At 45.6% G+C, this 17,995-nt stretch overlaps 1 protein-coding gene across 2 annotated transcripts; it reads right to left on the bottom strand.

The window, feature by feature from the left end:
* Positions 1-446: 446 nt before the first annotated feature.
* On the bottom strand, positions 447-17,196 carry ddr2l (discoidin domain receptor family, member 2, like). Of its 2 annotated transcripts, none has more exons than XM_086169134.1 (19): positions 16,976-17,196; positions 10,760-10,849; positions 10,563-10,665; positions 10,385-10,460; positions 10,146-10,298; positions 8,851-8,995; positions 8,305-8,410; positions 7,973-8,162; positions 7,172-7,418; positions 6,781-6,852; positions 6,580-6,701; positions 6,390-6,501; positions 6,188-6,304; positions 5,633-5,877; positions 5,419-5,546; positions 5,053-5,250; positions 3,817-4,051; positions 3,016-3,165; positions 447-2,689 (listed from the first exon to the last, which is right to left on the bottom strand). In XM_086169134.1, the coding sequence occupies exons 2-19, from the start codon at positions 10,818-10,820 to the stop codon at positions 2,555-2,557; spliced, it is 2,595 nt and encodes an 864-aa protein (XP_086025260.1). In that variant the 5' UTR covers positions 10,821-10,849; positions 16,976-17,196; the 3' UTR covers positions 447-2,554. The 2 variants fall into 2 exon arrangements, with proteins under 2 accessions (XP_086025260.1, XP_086025261.1); XM_086169135.1 differs by having other exon boundaries at positions 6,592-6,701.
* Between the last annotated feature and the right edge of the window lie 799 nt (positions 17,197-17,995).

Here is a 17,995-nt window from a genome sequence, read left to right as displayed (position 1 = left end):
TGACGGGCTCTGGCTCTCTGCTGCCCCCCGCTGGCACCTCCTCGCAGCTGACGTGGACACGATCTGTCAGAGAAGTCTTTAAAATAAAATTTGGAGGAGGATTGAAAAGTCTTTGTTTATACCGACGAGAAAACTGAGATTTTACATCAGATTTTTGTGGTGTGACGAAACCAGCATTGGAACTAAGGCACACAAGAATGAATGTGTTGATATTTAATATTGACTCATCCTAGTTTGAGGAAAAAATCCTGGATCATCTGGAGCTCGGTTTCGATTTGGGGTGACTAGTTTCCAGAAGCCTAACCAGATTTTTTCTTGAATAAAAGAAAAGCCATTTCCTGAAAGTCTTGGGTGTTATTTTTTCTTTTCATGAGCTAATTTTCAACCTACTGTAATGACAAATGGAGTTAATCAAATCGATCAATAAAACAACCATTTGACTCTTCTATTTCACAACCTTGTTTATTATAATAATAACAGGACAAGAGGCTACAAAGAGAAACATCTTTGGGATAGCAGCTCCCAATATATTAATATACACAGCTACTCATCTATGTACACACACACACACACACACACACACACATGTACATACACACAGCGCTCCCACAAGACAGGAACTGAAACCACACAAACAGCTACTGGGTTCATTCACACAGATATTTCAAAGTAAAAGTCTCTCTCATGGAAACGGCACAAGAAGCACAGGCCGGCTGGAGCAAAGGATTCTGGGAGATGGAGTTTAGTGGTTTCCTGGACTCCCCAAAACTTCGCCCCCACGTGCGCCTGTGTGTTTCCACCGGCTCAACAGAACCGCTTTCGGAGAACCACTCTAGAACCCAACTCACTGCCAGCGCTCAAAGGAACATCCCAGATCAAACACACACACACACACACTCCTACTGCTCTTTCTGTGACTACTTGCATGTTACAGAGATGAAATCTTAAAGCATTGAGGAGACTAGGATATTCCAGAGGCGTGTGACCTCAACTCAGACTCGAATTCCGCTGGGATTTTTTTTTTAAGAATTTTTTTTTATCTGAAACCATGCAAATATTTTGGACCCAGGTTTCTCTTTTCATTACAATCTCGAGGAATAAATTCTGGAATGTTATGCAACATTTAGAAAAAACAGAGATCTTCCTCACCCGATGGCTTGAGCGCCCACACATACAAGCACACAGTGACACACACACACACACACACACACACACACACACACACACACACACACACACACATCAAAGTTCTCTTTGGGATCATAAAATGTCATGAAATAGTTCATTAATGTGTCACTATAACTAAGATAAGACATGAATAAAGGTGTTTACAGGGGCCTCCATTCAATTGTGTGGAAACCAATTATCTACAAAATGAAGATTTACCAATTTAGAGATGAGTTTGAAAACTTATATCAATGAAAGTAAGAATAATTTATCAATAATTTAAATGAAGATCAGTTGAAAAAGGATTTTAGGGGTCATTCATTAATTATGGAATTTAAGTAATACTTTAAATCATAGCTTTAAAAGGCTGAATCCATTCATTAGTTGGCAAAGAAAGTCAAATAAAGCCCAAATCAAACCGCTTTAAATTCAGAATTCTATGACTGGATTCTCCGTGTGTTCACTCCACGTTCTCGGCAGACCCTGTGATTGACAGCTGTCCCATCCGGGTTAAGCCCCGCCCCTCAGCCCAGCGACAGCTGGGATTGGCTCCCCTCCTTGATACCGTGACCAGGATGTGCAGATCGTGAATGGGTGGATTGATATTCAGTTCTTTTCCGAATTCTTCCTTTCACCCGATAAAATGCACAAATATGAACTGATAATGAATGAACACTGTAAACACGTTTATTGACGCCTGTTTGTAAAGTTGATTAATTACTAACTACTGTCTCATCTCCTTTGGTTCTCAGTATAAACAAAAACACAGCTACGTTTTTTTTTTTTTATTGTTGTTGTTTTGTTGTTGTTTTTATAATTCCAGTCCGGTCCATTCCCCAAACCAGCCACAGGTTTTCCACGGGACCCTCGGCCCGACGTTCACATCGGCGCCACGAACAAGTCAGACCCCGCGGAAAAACAAACAAACAAACAAAACAATAGACACCAGACAAAATAAAATAGAATAAAAATCTTAAACTATGAAGTCCTACTCTAGGCTCGGCCGCCGCGCTCCAGTGTGGGTTGATACGGAAACACAGTGCTGTCACGCCCGGAAGGGGAACCACAGGGGAACTGAAGCGTCGGCCCAATTTTGTCTCTTTTTGGCATCTTTGAAGGCCAGAGAGTGAAAGGAAATGGCGTCTTTGGTACCACAGAAGAAGAAACCGAGACGCTGACGTTGACAGCGGGAGGGGGAGGGGGGATTCAGTGAAAAGATTTAAGAGCAAAAGAAGAAAAAAAAATCTTTATAAATCTTCTGGAAATTTCTTTCCCAAGTGTTTCTCCGCCAAAACCAGCCGGACCGACCTCGTCCTCGCCGTCCTTCGTCTTGCGCCAGTCCGGAGACGAAACCGCCGGCGAGGACGACTCCGCCCACGTCCCCCTCTCATTGGTTGACGTGGGGCCGGAGCGCCTGGTACAGCCCCTCGAAGGTGGGTCGGTGAGGAATGTCCCGCCTCCAGCAACGCATCATCAGCTCGAAGAGAGAGGGGGGGCAGAGCGGGGGGGCGTAGAGGAAGATCTGCGGGGAGGTGGTACTGCAGTTAAAGTCATTTTAAAGTTAAACATATAATTTTGATTAGTTTCTTTAATGCCTGGCTTTTGACTTGAATTAGAGTCCTTCAGTCTGTTCATATGAACAAATGCAACCTGTCCTCTACTAGTAAAGGGAGGAACTGCGTGTCTTTAGAGAAGGTTTCACTCCATCTCAGGTGCGCCTCATAGCCTGTTAGCGAGTGAGCACGCTTCAAAATCTGCGACAAGTTATGAATTTATCCCCCCAGTACTGGATGGAATAGCAATTGCTATACTGCGATTGCACAGATGCCGACGTGAGTTGCCGCTTACCTGTCGGCCCTGGTTCCTGAAGAACTCGCCAGTGTTCTCGATGACCTGTTCGTCCGACAGCAGGCTGTAGGGCTGTTCCTTGCACAGGGTGAAGATTTCCCACAGCGTCACGCCGAAGGCCCACACGTCGCTGGCTGTGGTGAACTTCCCCTGCGGACGCAGTGAGCATTATCCTGTAAGATGTACCTCCGGCATTGAGTCAAGTGCTGTTCCCTATGGAGTGTTGTGTTCAGTCCCTATCAACTGTGGCGTTTCCTATTAAGTCACCTTTCCTTATGAATCATACCGTTCCCTATAATTGAGACCATTTCCTCTGAGGTGTATTGTCCCCTGCTAAGTAGATTGTTCCTTAAAGAATAAACGGTTTCCGATTGGTTCTGTTCCCTTTGAGTGGTGTCCTATGAATTGCTCTGATCCCTAAGAATGGTGTGCTTCCCAAAGAATTGTTCAATTTAGATCCTCAGATCCTCTAAGCGGAGGATCAGCAAATCTACTCTGAGCTCCTCCCGGATGGCTGAACTTCCCACCCCATCTGTTAGGGAGAGTCCATCCACCCTGCGGAGAAAGCTCATTTCGGCCGCCTCTATCCACAATCTCATTCCTTCGGTCACCACCCACAGCTCGTGACCATAGGTGAATTTTTCCATCCCCAATGCATGGTTTCGTCCCCTATGTGTTAATTTCCTGTGAATTGAGTTTGTCTAATTTGTTCTTGGGAGTTTTCTTCTTCTTTTGATGCCCTGTTCGATTCAGACTAGGTTACTGACAGCATAAGAGATCTGAGGTGTCAGCGCTGCTCACCAGCAGGATGCTCTCCCACGCCATCCACCTGATCGGCAGAACGGCGCGACCCTGGATCCGATAGTAGTCGCTGCTGTAAAGATTCCGGCTCATGCCGAAGTCTGCGATCTTGATGGTGAGCCGGCGGTCCAGTAGGCAGTTTCTGGTGGCGAGGTCTCGGTGCACAAAGTTCAGAGACGCCAGGTACTTCATCCCTGACGAGATCTGGACTGACATATGGAGCAGGTCGGACAGGCTGCAGGGGGAAGGGTGGAGACCAGGAGTCAGAGGGCGGAAATAGCAAGTCAAGGGGAGTTTGAGGTCAAGGATAGCAGGTCAGGAGTGAAGACTACGGGCCAGGAATTGGATTATTATGTCAGGAGGGGGAGGGGATTGCAAATCGGGGGGAGGCAGAGACCTGGAGTTCTGGTGGGCAGGTCAGAGGTCGGAGACAAGGAGTCAGGTGTCAGGGAGTGGAGATACCAAATCAGGGGGAGGAGACTAGGAGTCAAGGAGAGGGGATGGCAAGTAAAAGGCAGAGACCAGGAGTTTGAAGGCAGGAATTGCATGTTTGGGGGTGGAGACTAGGAGTCAGGGGTCAGGGAGTGGAGGTAACAAGTCAGGGGGCAGAGTTAGTAAGGCAAGAGACAAAGATTGGGAGTTTGAGTGCCAGCATAGCAAGTCAGGGGGAGGAGACCAGGAGTCAAGGGGTGAAAATGGCAAGCCAAGAGGAGGAGACAGAGTTTTGGAGGGCAGGTCAGACTAGGTGTAAACTAGGAGTCAGGGAGTGGCGATAACAAGTCAGGGGGCAGAGACAAAAAAATCAGAGGGTGGAGACAGTAACTCAGGGGGAGGAGACTAGGAGACAAGGGGTCAGGGATGGCAAGTCAAGGGGTGGAGACCAGGAGTTTGAAGGCAGATGTTGCAGGTTGGGGGCTGGAGACGAGAAGCCAAGGGGCGAAAATAGCAAGTCAGGGGAAGGAGAATCGGAGTAAAAAGGAAGGGATTGTGGGGATAACAGGTCAGGGGCAGACACTGAAGGTCAGGATATAGGTGAGCAAGTCAGAGATGGCGGAGGCCAGGACTAGGGGGGCAGGGATAGCGGGTCAGAGGGTGGAAACTAGGAGTCAGGGGTTGGGGATGAAAACTTAAGGGGAGGAATGAACAAGTAAGAGTGTGGGGAAAACAGGGTGTAGCTGTGTGTCACTGAGTAGCAGTGTGTGTCAGGATGTAGCTCTGAGTGTGAAGCTGTGCCACCTGACGGAGGGGATGTTGTTGGCGTGCGTCAGCGTGCTCTCGATCTCTCTCTGGCTCAGGAACATGTTGAGGTCTCCATTCTCCATGTACTCCGTCACCATGCACAGCGGGTCGGAGGACACACACACACACAGCAGGCGGATGATGTTGGGGTCGTTGAGGCGGGACATGATCTTGATTTCCTTCAGGAAGTCGTTCCTGACCGGAGCAGGAGCAGATTAGGTTCTGCTGCTCTTCATCACCTCAAGTTAAAACTGAATTTCCATGAAACTTTGAAACTCAAATCAATCTTCTTGCTCAATTTGGGCTGATTTTGGGAAATGACAGATCATTTCAAACCACGGGGTCAGAGGTCAGCGGGGTTACCTGGCCTGGCTGGTAGCATCGGCCCTCAGCTGTTTGACAGCCACCAGCACTGAGTGTCCGTCTCTGTCAGGAAGGGGCGACCCCTCCCCCAGGAACTCGGGAAGACCCTCGGCTTCGCACAGGTGAACCTGCGGGAGGGACATATCCCACATTTAAATCCCTAGGTGGCATAAAAGTGCCAGACATCTATGACCCCCAACTTTTCCTGGCTCACCTCTCCGAACTGCCCCTCCCCCAGCTTCTCCCTGAAGATGAGCCGTTGCCTCGGGAACTCTGCGGCGGAGATGTCCTTCCTGGTGAGGGAGTCGACGGTGAGCGCGGGGACGGCGTACATGTTGCTGCCTGTGACGCCTTGCAGCCGCACAATGTCCGTCTCCGCGTAGTGGGGTGCGTTGCTATGGAAACACTGATGTGGCGTGCACTGGGTGATGTCTGGCTCGGCGTAGCCTCCGCCGCACGCTGCCAGCACAAGTACAGATCAGAAATCAGAATCAGAGATACTTTACTGATCCTAGAAAAGGGATGATCCCAGGTGTGCTACAAATGAATAAATAAAATGGAATTACAATTTTATTGAACATAATTATCAAGTTTTAAGGGGCATTCCCGAGCTCCACCTAGCCGGCTGAAGTGTTGTCAAAGACACAGAACCCTGCATTGCACCCCTAGCACGAGAGTGGAGAACTTAGCTTATGTTTTAGCTTGCTGTTAGCATGTTAGCATGGAGGCCTATGGGCTGATGGTTTGCCCAGCAGGGGGCGCAGCTCACCTGAGGCCTCGGCACTCTGCGATAGCTCGGGCAGCTTGTTCCTCAACGCCGCAGGGTTCTGGTACTGGGGGTCCAACAGGAAGACCCGCTCATAGTGGGGGTCTGAGTTCACAGGGCCTGGGAAGGCCACAAGTGGAATAACTTTTGATGTATACAAACATCCATCTAATGACAAATCATGAATTGAATAAATCTGGGTCACCTGCGGGGGCGTGGCCTGAGCGTGGAGGCACGGGCGGTGTCTGCAGGATGATTGTGTCGCTGCAGGATGACAGTCGGACCGTCACGTCCTCGTCCAGGATCCGTCGAGGAGCCTGAAGGAGGGGAGACCGCGTCACTTTTCTCTGTTTTTATATCAGCTGTGGGTGGGTGGAGCGATCGAAACCGCTGACCTTCTCCAGCACCTTGCAGACGTACTGACACCACAGGATGAGGAAGATGATGATGACCAGCAGCAGGATGATGGTCACCAGACAGCCAATCAGGACGGGTGGGTTGCTGGTCGTGATAATCGCTGGGGGCAGAAATGAAGTTACATTACCTGTCCTTCAGCAGTACAGAGGACAAGAGAGGGGTGAGGTCAAAGGTCAAACCTGGCTTTGACGTGGTGGCTGTGGTGGTGATATTGGCTGCTGGGGTCACGATCCCGTTCAGAATGGTGTCTCCTGAGGGACACACAACCAGAAGGGATGTCATCTCTGCCTTCAATGAGTTATATGTATGTGTATTTTGTATACAGAGGCATGAGTGCTTCAAAATGTGTGGATGTGTACATATATTTGTGTTTTTGCATACAAAAGTATTTATACACCCACTGACACACATATGTATAAATGTATATAAACCTGTATTTTTTTTCAAACACATGTATCTTGTACATACATGTTACTGTGAGTGCCCATATACATTACATGCATACTGTGTATTTATTCACATATCAATACAGCCATCTGACATATGTATGATCAGGTTGTGTTTGACTACCTGACTGGAAGGAGATCTCACTGAACATCATCCAGACGTCAGCGAAATAGAAGCGGCACCGGAGCGACTTGGCGGCGCGGCGCTCCAGCGGCACGGTGACGTAGCGAGCGCTGGGGTTCTTGTCGTCCAGCACGGTGTTGAAGGACACAGGCTCGGCCTCCCAGCCGGCGATGAGGCGGGGCTTGAACCAGCAGGAGACGGAGGAGAAGATCTTGACGCCGCGGGTGAACATGTTGTTACTGTGAACCTGTGGACGGCAGACAGAGGATACGAAGTCACGAGGAGCTCTGGTACTTGCGAATAAAAGCACCTACTTCCTGTTTGACATTAATTGACTGATAAATCACAAAAAAATACTTTAAAATGAAAATGAAACCACCTTCAAATGATTGTTTAAAACCTATAATTACAAGCTAATTAATTACCGTAATTTCCGGACTATTGAGTGGACCTGAATATGAGCCGCACCGACTAGCTGATCGCTATCTTCCTCCTGCGCACTAAAACCTTTAAAGTTGTCTTCTTCATGGTCATAATTGAACAGCCCCATAATTTCACAGTAATTTCATTAGGCCGATGTGACGAGGCTAAATGTCTTGGTGCTTTGAAGCTCGATAGCCAAAACAATCCATAAATTAGCAGCATCATCGTTTAAGCCTCGGTGTTCAAAGCATGTGAAAAGAGTAGCGGCTTATAGTCCAGGATCTCAAGATATATATATTTTAACTGAAAATGGCACTAACACCTAAGGCCGAGGTGGTGCTCCACAAGAAATGATGTGAAAAAGAAATGCGGGCGAACCTTCATGGAGGTGAAGTTCCTCTGGCGGTCGAAGACAAATTCCATCTCAACGTGCCCCTGCGTCCCAAGCGAGTCGTTCCTCCAGCCCAGGTAGTCATAGCCCGGCCACACGTGGTACTGCCTCGTCAGCAGGAAGTCATCCAGCCCTACCGCGCCGTCTGTCAGCTGGCCCAACCCGCCGGACATCCGCCTGAACACACATTACATTACATTACATTACATTTGGCAGACGCTTTTATCCAAAGCGACTTACAATAGATACAAGTCATAAAACATCACACACGCCATAATTTGAGTGTGTGCAAGTGCAAACGTGTGTGCGTGTGTATAACCTGCGCTCCAGCGCTCCGTCGTAGGTGGAGTCGTTCAGGCTGGCAATAGGAAAGCCCGGCGGCATCATGAGCTGGCCCTCTGGAGCACCATACGACAAGAGGCCATCTGAAGCACGACAACAAGAGTTAATAAACACACACAAACAACACACACTGAGGATGCATACTTAGGACACACACAATAGTCAAACACTGACAACACACAGAGACACACACTGAGATTCTCTGTGGGCTGAAATTATTAAAAAAAAGTTTTCTATAAGGATAAAGTGTATGTTTGTACACACACACACAAAAACACACACACACAGCTGGACATCTCTCTAAACAAGTGGACGAAGAAGAGGCAAAATTTTCTTTTCTCAGTCTTGCCGTTTTGTCTGGAGACTCAGGCTATAAGTGTTTGTGTGTTGAATGTGCCTCTGTGTTTTTGTGTATATGCCTCTGTATGTGCTGAGCAGGCCTATGTGTGTGCATATTTGTGTGTGTGTGTGTGTGTGTGTGTGTGTGTGTGTGTGTGTGTGTGTGTGTGTGCGTGCACCGTACCCTCCCAGGGGCAACCGTAAAGCTCCACCCTCATGCAGACGGTGGTGAGCCTGGTGATGGGGATGAGCCGGACGAAGCGCGTGATGACGGGCGGATGGAGGTCGTTGATGACGGACATGTAGGTGTCCTTGTTACCGGGGATCACCTACAGTCACATGACACACACACACACACGTCATCACGTATCTTTCTTTACAACTCCTAAGCTCACTTCAAAATCTAGGCTCAATATATCTTTCTTGCAGGTTTTTACAGAAAAGAAATGGATGGTAAATGCCCGTGTTTTAAATATTTAACCTATTTTTCCACATTTTTTCCGGGAAACCTCATTTTTTTTCCCCCTGGAGCTTTGAAAACAATGGAGCGAGATGGAAAAAAAAAAAAATTTATTGGGAGGGGTGTCGAGGGAAAGTCCCGGGGTTGGTCTCTGGTTTAAAAACACATCTCTGCAGTTAAATGGACAGGAAGCTGCTGCAGCTCACTTCCCGTGACACAACCGTGGACGACCTGCAGCAGACGGGCACCATTGTTCAATTCCCTTCCTTCCTTTTCTCATTTCTGCGCTCCTGCATCCCTCCATCCACCCCCACTCCAGACTTATACAGAAAATGTGCAATTCAGTTTCCATGGAGCTGATGTCTACACACATACACACACCTCACAATTCACCCATGCAGACGCTCAACATCCCCAGCCTCACACTCACACACACACACACACACACACACACACTTCAATCAACATCTACAACCTCATACACAATTCCCAAAATCCACCCTCATACACACATCCCAACTTCCACCTTCAACCCCCCCCAAGATAAAGCCTCACACACTGAAGCGCCAAAGCCCCACAACACATGTCCAAACACAGACACGCACACACAAACACACACACAAACAGCCTCACACACACACACACACACACACACACACACAGCCTCATGCATTACACCCCCCCTAAACATACCTCCCTACATTTCTCATAACATACTAATATCCCCCTCCCACACACATATAGCCCAAAATCCACCCTCACACACACACCAACATACAGCCTCACACACGCACACACACACACACACACACACACTAACAGCTCAGTGCCCTTTCAACTGTTTTTAGAAACAAACAATTTTCCGTCTTTTTTTTTTGTCTTTGATTTCACGTTTTTTACTCATCATTTCCAACTCTCAGGAAATTGAAATGTTAGCGGGGAAATAGAATTTGCTTTTATTCTCTCAATATTTTCAAGATGAGTGGACGATGAGTGAGAAGGTTTTACAGGCCTCTTACCGTGTTACCAAGGCGGTTCTTCCAGGACTTCCACAGCAAACCGTCCCGGCTGTAGTTCAGACGATACGCCCGGGCAAACTCGTTCCCCGAGTTCTGGGCGTAGCGACCCTGAGTGCCCACGACTGTCAGGAAGGTCAGCTGGCCCAGGTCAACCTGAGTAACGGCGCAACGTTCTTACGTCAGAGGATTGAAGGGAGTTTGACTCCGCCCCCAGCCGGCGAGACACTCAGGACACAAACCTGCAGGAAGTGATCCTCGGTAGGCTCAGGCTGCCCCTCAGGACACCAGGCCCCACCCCCCTCCTCCCTGTCCAGCCTGCCACACACACACACACAAAATCACACAAATGTAACGTGAAGCATGTAACAACATCATCGTGGATGGACCAATCATGTTGCAGGACGGGGTAGCACTTACCTGCCGTACTTGGGTCCCGTGGTCTCATGCCATTGGCTGGATGCTGTGATGTCTTCATCTTTGATCCGTCCATCATGCATGCCCAGGGCATAGCGACAGTGTACTGTAACACACACACACATGCACAGATTTGAAAAGTTGTGTGTGTGTGTGTTGGGTGTGTGTGTGTGCATGTGTGTTTGTGTATATATTTGTACCAGGGTCGATTTGTGAAGAAGTCGAAGAGGCCTGAAGGATCAGCAGCAGGAGAAGGTGCATGTTGGTCCACAGAGTCTCCAGCTACATCTCTGACATCACACACACACACACACAAAGAAGTTACACGCCTGCATTGAATATAACACCTGAAAACTGCACTTGAACTAAGAGTGAGAAGAATTTTCCTAAATTCAGCAGGAAATTTTAAATATTCAAGATATTAAGAATAAGAAAACAGAAGTGACCCCATATTCTTCCTTAACGCTGATAAAACACTCAGAATTGTGTTTCAGGACAGAAAAGAGGCTTTCTAACGCTCACTTTCGCTCTCTCTCTCTCACACACACACACACACACACACACACACACACACACACACACACACACACACACACACACACAAAAAAGAATATTTACTGCACTTTTGTATGACTGCAGTTAGAAGTGGCCGTGTGTGTGTGTGTGTGTGTGTGTGTGTGTGTGTGTGTGTGTGTTGCATAACCAGGCAGCTTGTGTCCAACAGAAACATTGTGAAATCAAACACACAAACACAGTCTCCAGTTAAATCTATGTCCATGGATTTCACAATAAAAACCACTCCATTCAAAAACTTCATTTTCTACTGGCCCCAGTGTCAAGTATGGACACTGCTGGACATATACAAGTAAGAGAAGATTGAACAAATAAAAAAATCTTCGAGGAATTCATAAATAAGTAGGAAAAAAAAACAAATAACCAAAAAAAGACCAATAACATGACCCTCGTAGCAAACGGTCACCACCAAATAGTATCTACAACAGGTGGGCAATTATTTTGGCTGGCAGGCCACATTTCTGATTTAATTTTTATGCGTGGGCCAACTGGGTATCATGTAAATTGAACAAAATGAAATTTGCAATTCAACTATTTTTATTTTTTGGCATTTTATTGCTACTTTCAAATCATTAATGATCTATAAATGTACCGACATTATTTTGTATGCAATCATCTATACAAAATTAACGAAAAAGAAAAAATAAGGACTTTCTAAATTCAAAGAAAATAGTTTGGTGGGCTTGATAAAAAAGCAAAACGGGCAACATGCCCAGGGTAAAATGGCCAGGTCTGATATAGATAATTCAAACAAGATAAAATATTGCTAAGAAAAATGGCCAATAAATAAATAAATGAATGACATAAAAAAGTAATTTTAATTATTTCATTTGATTAAAAACATGTCATTAATTTATTTAAATGAAACATCTACAAACAATGCTATTAACTGCACTTTTCAAAGCTCCACTTCGCTGCAGCAGAACAACACACATTCCTTCATTCATAATCTAGATGGGGGGGCTGAGCCAATTCCTGCTGACACGGGGGAAAGAGGCGGGGCTTAACCACCTGTCAATCACAGGCATCCAATCATTCACAATGTAGAGCCTGGAGAGAAGCCAGGTGAAAACATGGAGAACACACGTCTGGAGAACCCAGTCCACATCTGGGTTAGAACCTAGGACCTTCCTTCAGTCAAGGGACAATTTTAGGTGCCTAAACGGCATAGTTTGTCTCTGAAGCTTCACCCCTCGGAGGTCACGACCCCTGGGGTTGGGGGGGGTCAGCTGACATAAGGTCAATGGGACACACCATCCATCCACCCACCCACCCACCCACGCACACGCACACATGATATCTGTCCAATGCTAAGGACGCAGTGTGTTCTCTCCCTGCCTTGTGTGTGTGTGTGTCAGGCAGGAAGTTAGTCCGTCGCCAGATCTTTATGTAATGCTTGGCCGCAGCGGAGCTTGGTCACATGACGGGGGAGGGAGAGGCGGTTAAAAAAGTGACGAAGACACAGAGGAGAACTTTCCTTCCCTAAAATCTCCAGCTTTTCCCTCTGCTTCCTGTTGTCCCTGACAGGACTTCCTGTGCCGCTTGTGGAAATAAGAGCTCACTAAAATCTTCTTTATCGACAGAACAGCCCCAAATGATTGGAAGTCAGGAGGGCACGGGGCTTAAGAAAAATTAAATAACACTTTCTTGTCTAAGTTTTCTCTTAATGTTGGGGAAATTTAAGGATTAATTTAAAGTAAAACACACACACACACACACACACACACACACACACACACACACACATCAGAGTACTTAACTAAAAAAAGAATTAAATATGTCTGGTGGGAGAAAAAAAGTTTCTGAAAGTTGGAAATATTGAACAGATGAAAAAAGGGTGGGAAATGAGGCACAAATAAAAATTCAGTCGGTGAATAAAAGCATCAGCTCATCCTCCATCTTTGTTTCCTCTCTTTGTCCCCTTCATCCCCTCCTCTTCCTCCCATTCGTCCCTCCCTCCTGTTTTCTCCCACCCCCTCCCCATCCTTCTCTCCTCCCTCCTTCATCAGAGCAAACTGCAGCCAAAAGCCTCAACATTCCAAACATTCAACGCAACCAAGCACTCTCCTTTCCTCTCTCTCTCTTCCTCCCTCTGTCTCTCTCTCTCTCTCCCCCCTTCTCTCTATCTCTCCCTCCCCCCTGACAAACACACAGGAATCTGCCGCCTGTCTCTTTCTGTTAAACACAGGAATCTGCTTTTTTCTCCGGCAAAGAGAAAGTTCACCAAGAGCAGAACACAGCAGGACAGAGGGAGAGAATACAGAGACATACACACACACACACACACACACACACACACAGATAACTGTATATATACACATATACAAACAGATATAATCACACACACACACACACACACACACACACACACACACACAGCTGTATATTTACACACGTATACAAACACATACACGCACACAGGTACAGACAGATATAATCATATATACAACACACATACACAGAATATAAAAACACACTGAGACAAAGCTAATAGATACAAACTATATACATACATACATATGTAAATGCACACTGACACATATACACACACACACACTGACACAAATATACATTAACAGACATACATGCATACTCAAGTACACACACACACACACACACACACACACACACACACACACACACACACACACACACACACACACACACACACACACACACACACACACACACACACACACACACACATTTTCAACAGATGACCCATTTTTCAACATCAATCCAGTTCCATAAATATTTGATACGAACAATCAGAGTCTTCGTAATGTTAATAAAACATTTATGAAACCTCACAGATTATGATTTGCAAACGGACGTCACACATCCGGACAGCACAAGTGTGTGTGTGTGTGTGTATGTGTGTGTGTTTTTGCAAGTGCTACCCCTTCAATTTGAGTTGAAAAGTTATTATTTCCGAAGTAAAAACAAAGTTAAGGGGGTCAAACTGCCCCCCTCCACCCCGATCCCTATCCGTGCCACCTGCCAGCCAATCACAGACCGGTGTTTCCTCCGCACGGAGGCAGAAAGGAATTTCAATTCTTCTGCAAACACTGGAGGATTTTTTTTTAACATGTATTATTGTTTGTTGCCATGGAGACCTGTGTGTCTGTGTGTGTGTGTGTGTGTGTGTGTGTGTGTGCAGATGTGAACCATTGTTGTGCTCAACTCCACATCTCAGTTTTCACTCCACGTAAGAAAAAAAAAAACAATAAAAAAACAAACAAACAAAAACAACTGAACATGCGCTTTACAAAAATGCAGAAAATGCGAATGCACGAGCAGCAGAAGGTTGGACAGGCATGACAGGAATGTAAGGAGCGCTTGATTTAACACGCAGAGCTGTCCAGGAGGGTGGAGCCAACGTGCCCGACGGGCTCGTGACCCACAGATGCTGTGAGGCTGCTAAACTGAGCACTTTGCTAGGCCCAGATTGCAACTGGACCTTTCACAATAAGAGCGTGCCCGGCCCCAGCGGTGAGCCATCATCAAGGCTGTGCCAGCCCCTGTGCAATACATGATGGGAAATTCAACTGTGATCCTTCGCAAGCAGGACAAATATGGCCGACATCAAACACACACCAGTCGGACAAAAAAAAAAAAAAAAAAAAAAAATCAATTAAGACAATATTCATGAAGAAATGTTGAAAAAAAATAGATGGGAAATAATCACAAAATGAATAAATAAACCAGAAATAAACATTTTACAGCAAATGAAACGATGAAAAAAAAATCAACAAATGGGAGACAGAAAAAGAAATTATTTTTTGGCCGATGAACTTTCACACGGATAGACAAACAAACACAGACACACAAAACCAAATCTTTTACACAGACTTCCACAGACACACACTCAGACAGACAAAGAAACACACATACAAAGGCAGACAGAGACACACACATGAAGACAAACAGACAGCACACACACACAACCAAAGACACTCACAGGTGAAAGAATTCAAACACATACTGGTGTGTGTGACTCCTGCAGGCTCCTACATGTTGGGAGCGGAACAATGGGGGATCATTCAGAGAGTCTGTATGGTTGATCTCCATCAAGCAGGGTCTCGAAATCTAGAGCGGGACCTGAAGTTCAGCATCGAACAAGACGCGTCCTCAGGAATTAATTCACTCAGCTACCATCAGAAACCCCTATCCTGGGGGACAGCCAATCACAGCTGACACTGAAGTAAGAGGGCGGGGTTTAACCTGGACAGGTCAGCTGTCAATCATCCAAACATGCATTCTCTTCTTTGTAGCGATAGATAATTTGGAGATTTCAATTATTGTTTTTGGACTATGGGGAGGAAGATGCAGAACCTGGGGAGAACCCAGGTGGAAGAACACGGAGATAACAGAGAGAGGGAACCCGGTGGAACCACAAGGTCAGAACTTGGAACCTTCCTGCAGTTCTGACCTTTGACCCACTGTGAGAATTGGGACAAAAAAAAAACTCCTGAAAAAAACAGGTATCATGTGTATCCCCAGTGAGACATTTTGGGAGACAGGAAATGCCTGTAGAAGGTAGGGAGGGTGATAATGTGGAGGATGTTCATTTACTGTGATTTGTCACGCACACACACGCACACACACGCACACACACACACACACACACAAACGCGCGTGCGCACAAACGCACGCACACGCACACACACACACACACACACACACACACACACACGAGGTTTTAAAGTTGAACATCATCTTCAGCAATCTCTTATTTCTAATTTTCAGTTTTTCCTTGCAAATTTTTTACTTTTATTTTGTTAATGTATTTCAGGGGAAACTAATCAGGTTTCCTAAAGATGTCCATATTGTAGATATTATTCAGTTAATATCTATCATCCAGATTGTAGCTCGGCATAATCTCTGCTTTTCCCACAATGTATTTATATTCCGCTTTGTTTATTTGTTTGTCACTTGCTACTATTTTTAGTTTCTCTGTCCTCTGAAATGTCCCGGCCTGTAAAAAAAACTAACTGTGATGAACCGGGAATGTTTCAGGGGATTGGCTGGAGATTGCTTGGCATCCAGTCCAATTTACAATCTGTGGATTGATGAGAAACTCACAGGAAATGGGTGAAAATAAACCTTGATAAATTTACAACAACAACAACAACAGGAAACTGGTGACAGAATTGGATCAGCAAGAGGAGAAATTCAGATGTGACGGTGACCTGAAACAGGTGAACAGCTTTGTTGAGGCTTGAGAAGAATAAATAAATCAAGCTGTGTCACAATTCTTGCAAAATAATTCTGTAAAAACATCAAAGTAAAAAAAAAAAAAAAAATTAAGAAAAAAAGCAAAAATGTCTTCACATTTTGAACATGGCCATGGATTAAGAAAGAAAAAAAAATTGAAATAGAATTAAAGAAGGCATCAAATTAAGAAAAGAAAGACACATTACATTACATAAAATGTAATGGAATTATTTAAGATCAGTGGGAAGTTAGAAATAAAACTTAAGAGATCTTATGTCATATTTATTTCTACTGCTTATCTTTCAATCGCTCTGTCACACACACACACACACACACACACACACACACACACACACACACACACACACACAGCGGAGACTTCTTCTTTCCTACGATCGAACATATTCCAGCTTTTTTTCTTTCTTTTCCCATCGATGTTTACTTTTTCACAACTTTTGTTACGTAACCGCGTTTACCGGAGGCCCGGTGTGTGTCCGGTGTGTGTCCGGGGATGTGTAGGCCTCAGCAGCTGCACAAACATCTGCCGGCGCCGTTATTCCATGCATCAAAACACACTTCCGGCCACAAACGTTATTTATTATCATTATTATTATTATTTTCTTTACCTGTCGGTCGTTTTTTCACCGGATCCGCAGCGGCGGCGTCCGCGTCTCCCGTGTCTTCTCCCCTCCTCCTCCTCCTCCTCCGCCGCCGCGCGTCTCCGTGTCCGCCCCCCTTCCCCCCCTCCTCCTCCACGCGGAGGAGGAAGGTCACGTCACGGAGCGCCGAGCCAACGGTTCCCCGGGGGACTTTTCACCGACTGGTCCGCCGAGCAGCGCGTTCAAAATGTCCTCAAGTTGGTCTCCGACATGAAGTTACTGGAAGAAGGTCCGGCGGCCGAGCGGAGGAGGAGGAAGAGGAGGAAGAGGAGGGGGTGTATTTACATCACATCCCGTTTCCGAGGAGGAAGAGGAGAAGGAGGAAGAAGAAGAAGAAGAAGAAGAAAAAGAGGAGGAGGGAGGAAATTTGAGCCCTCGCTGACATTTGAGATGAAGGAGTTCATGGAGTTTGAGGAAGTTTCTTTCGAAGTGTCTCTCCCGCGCTTTTTTTTTTTTTCCAGTGAACGGGCCCGTGCAGACCGGAAATAACTTTGCTGATTGACCTCGCATTTGCGCATGCGCTTTTTGAATTATAAAAAAAAAATCCTTAAACCTTTAGGAAAAATCCAAAACCCCAAAAAATATACAGTTTGATGTCTGAGATTCCTTGTGAACCACCAAATTAAATACATGTTATATTCCCCTTGCAAGTTTTTTTTTTAAAATTTTATTTGTCTATCTATTTATTTAATTATTTTCTTTTAATTTCTTTTGCGTCTAGCATTATACATTTCTCACAAACCGTTAACAATGTTAACTTCTGATTACATACAGAACGAATGTCCTTATGTCCTTTGCTTCCTCATCCCTGGTTGTTTCTTTGACATTCAGTTCTACCTTGCCATGTTTATTTGTACATACGTATATTTGTTTGTACTATTTATGTTCAATAAAAAAACAACAAACAAAAAAAAAATCTGCGCATGCGCTGGATTGTCTCGTCAGTGAGTGCGAACAAGCAGACTAATTAAATGATAAAGTTTCACA

The sequence above is a fragment of the Fistularia commersonii genome, chromosome 22, assembly GCF_037954325.1.
Source record: "Fistularia commersonii isolate RoL2024-O1a breed Wild chromosome 22, RoL_Fcom_v1.0, whole genome shotgun sequence".
NCBI lineage: Eukaryota > Metazoa > Chordata > Actinopteri > Syngnathiformes > Fistulariidae > Fistularia > Fistularia commersonii.
This window is presented reverse-complemented; position numbering and strand designations above follow the sequence as displayed.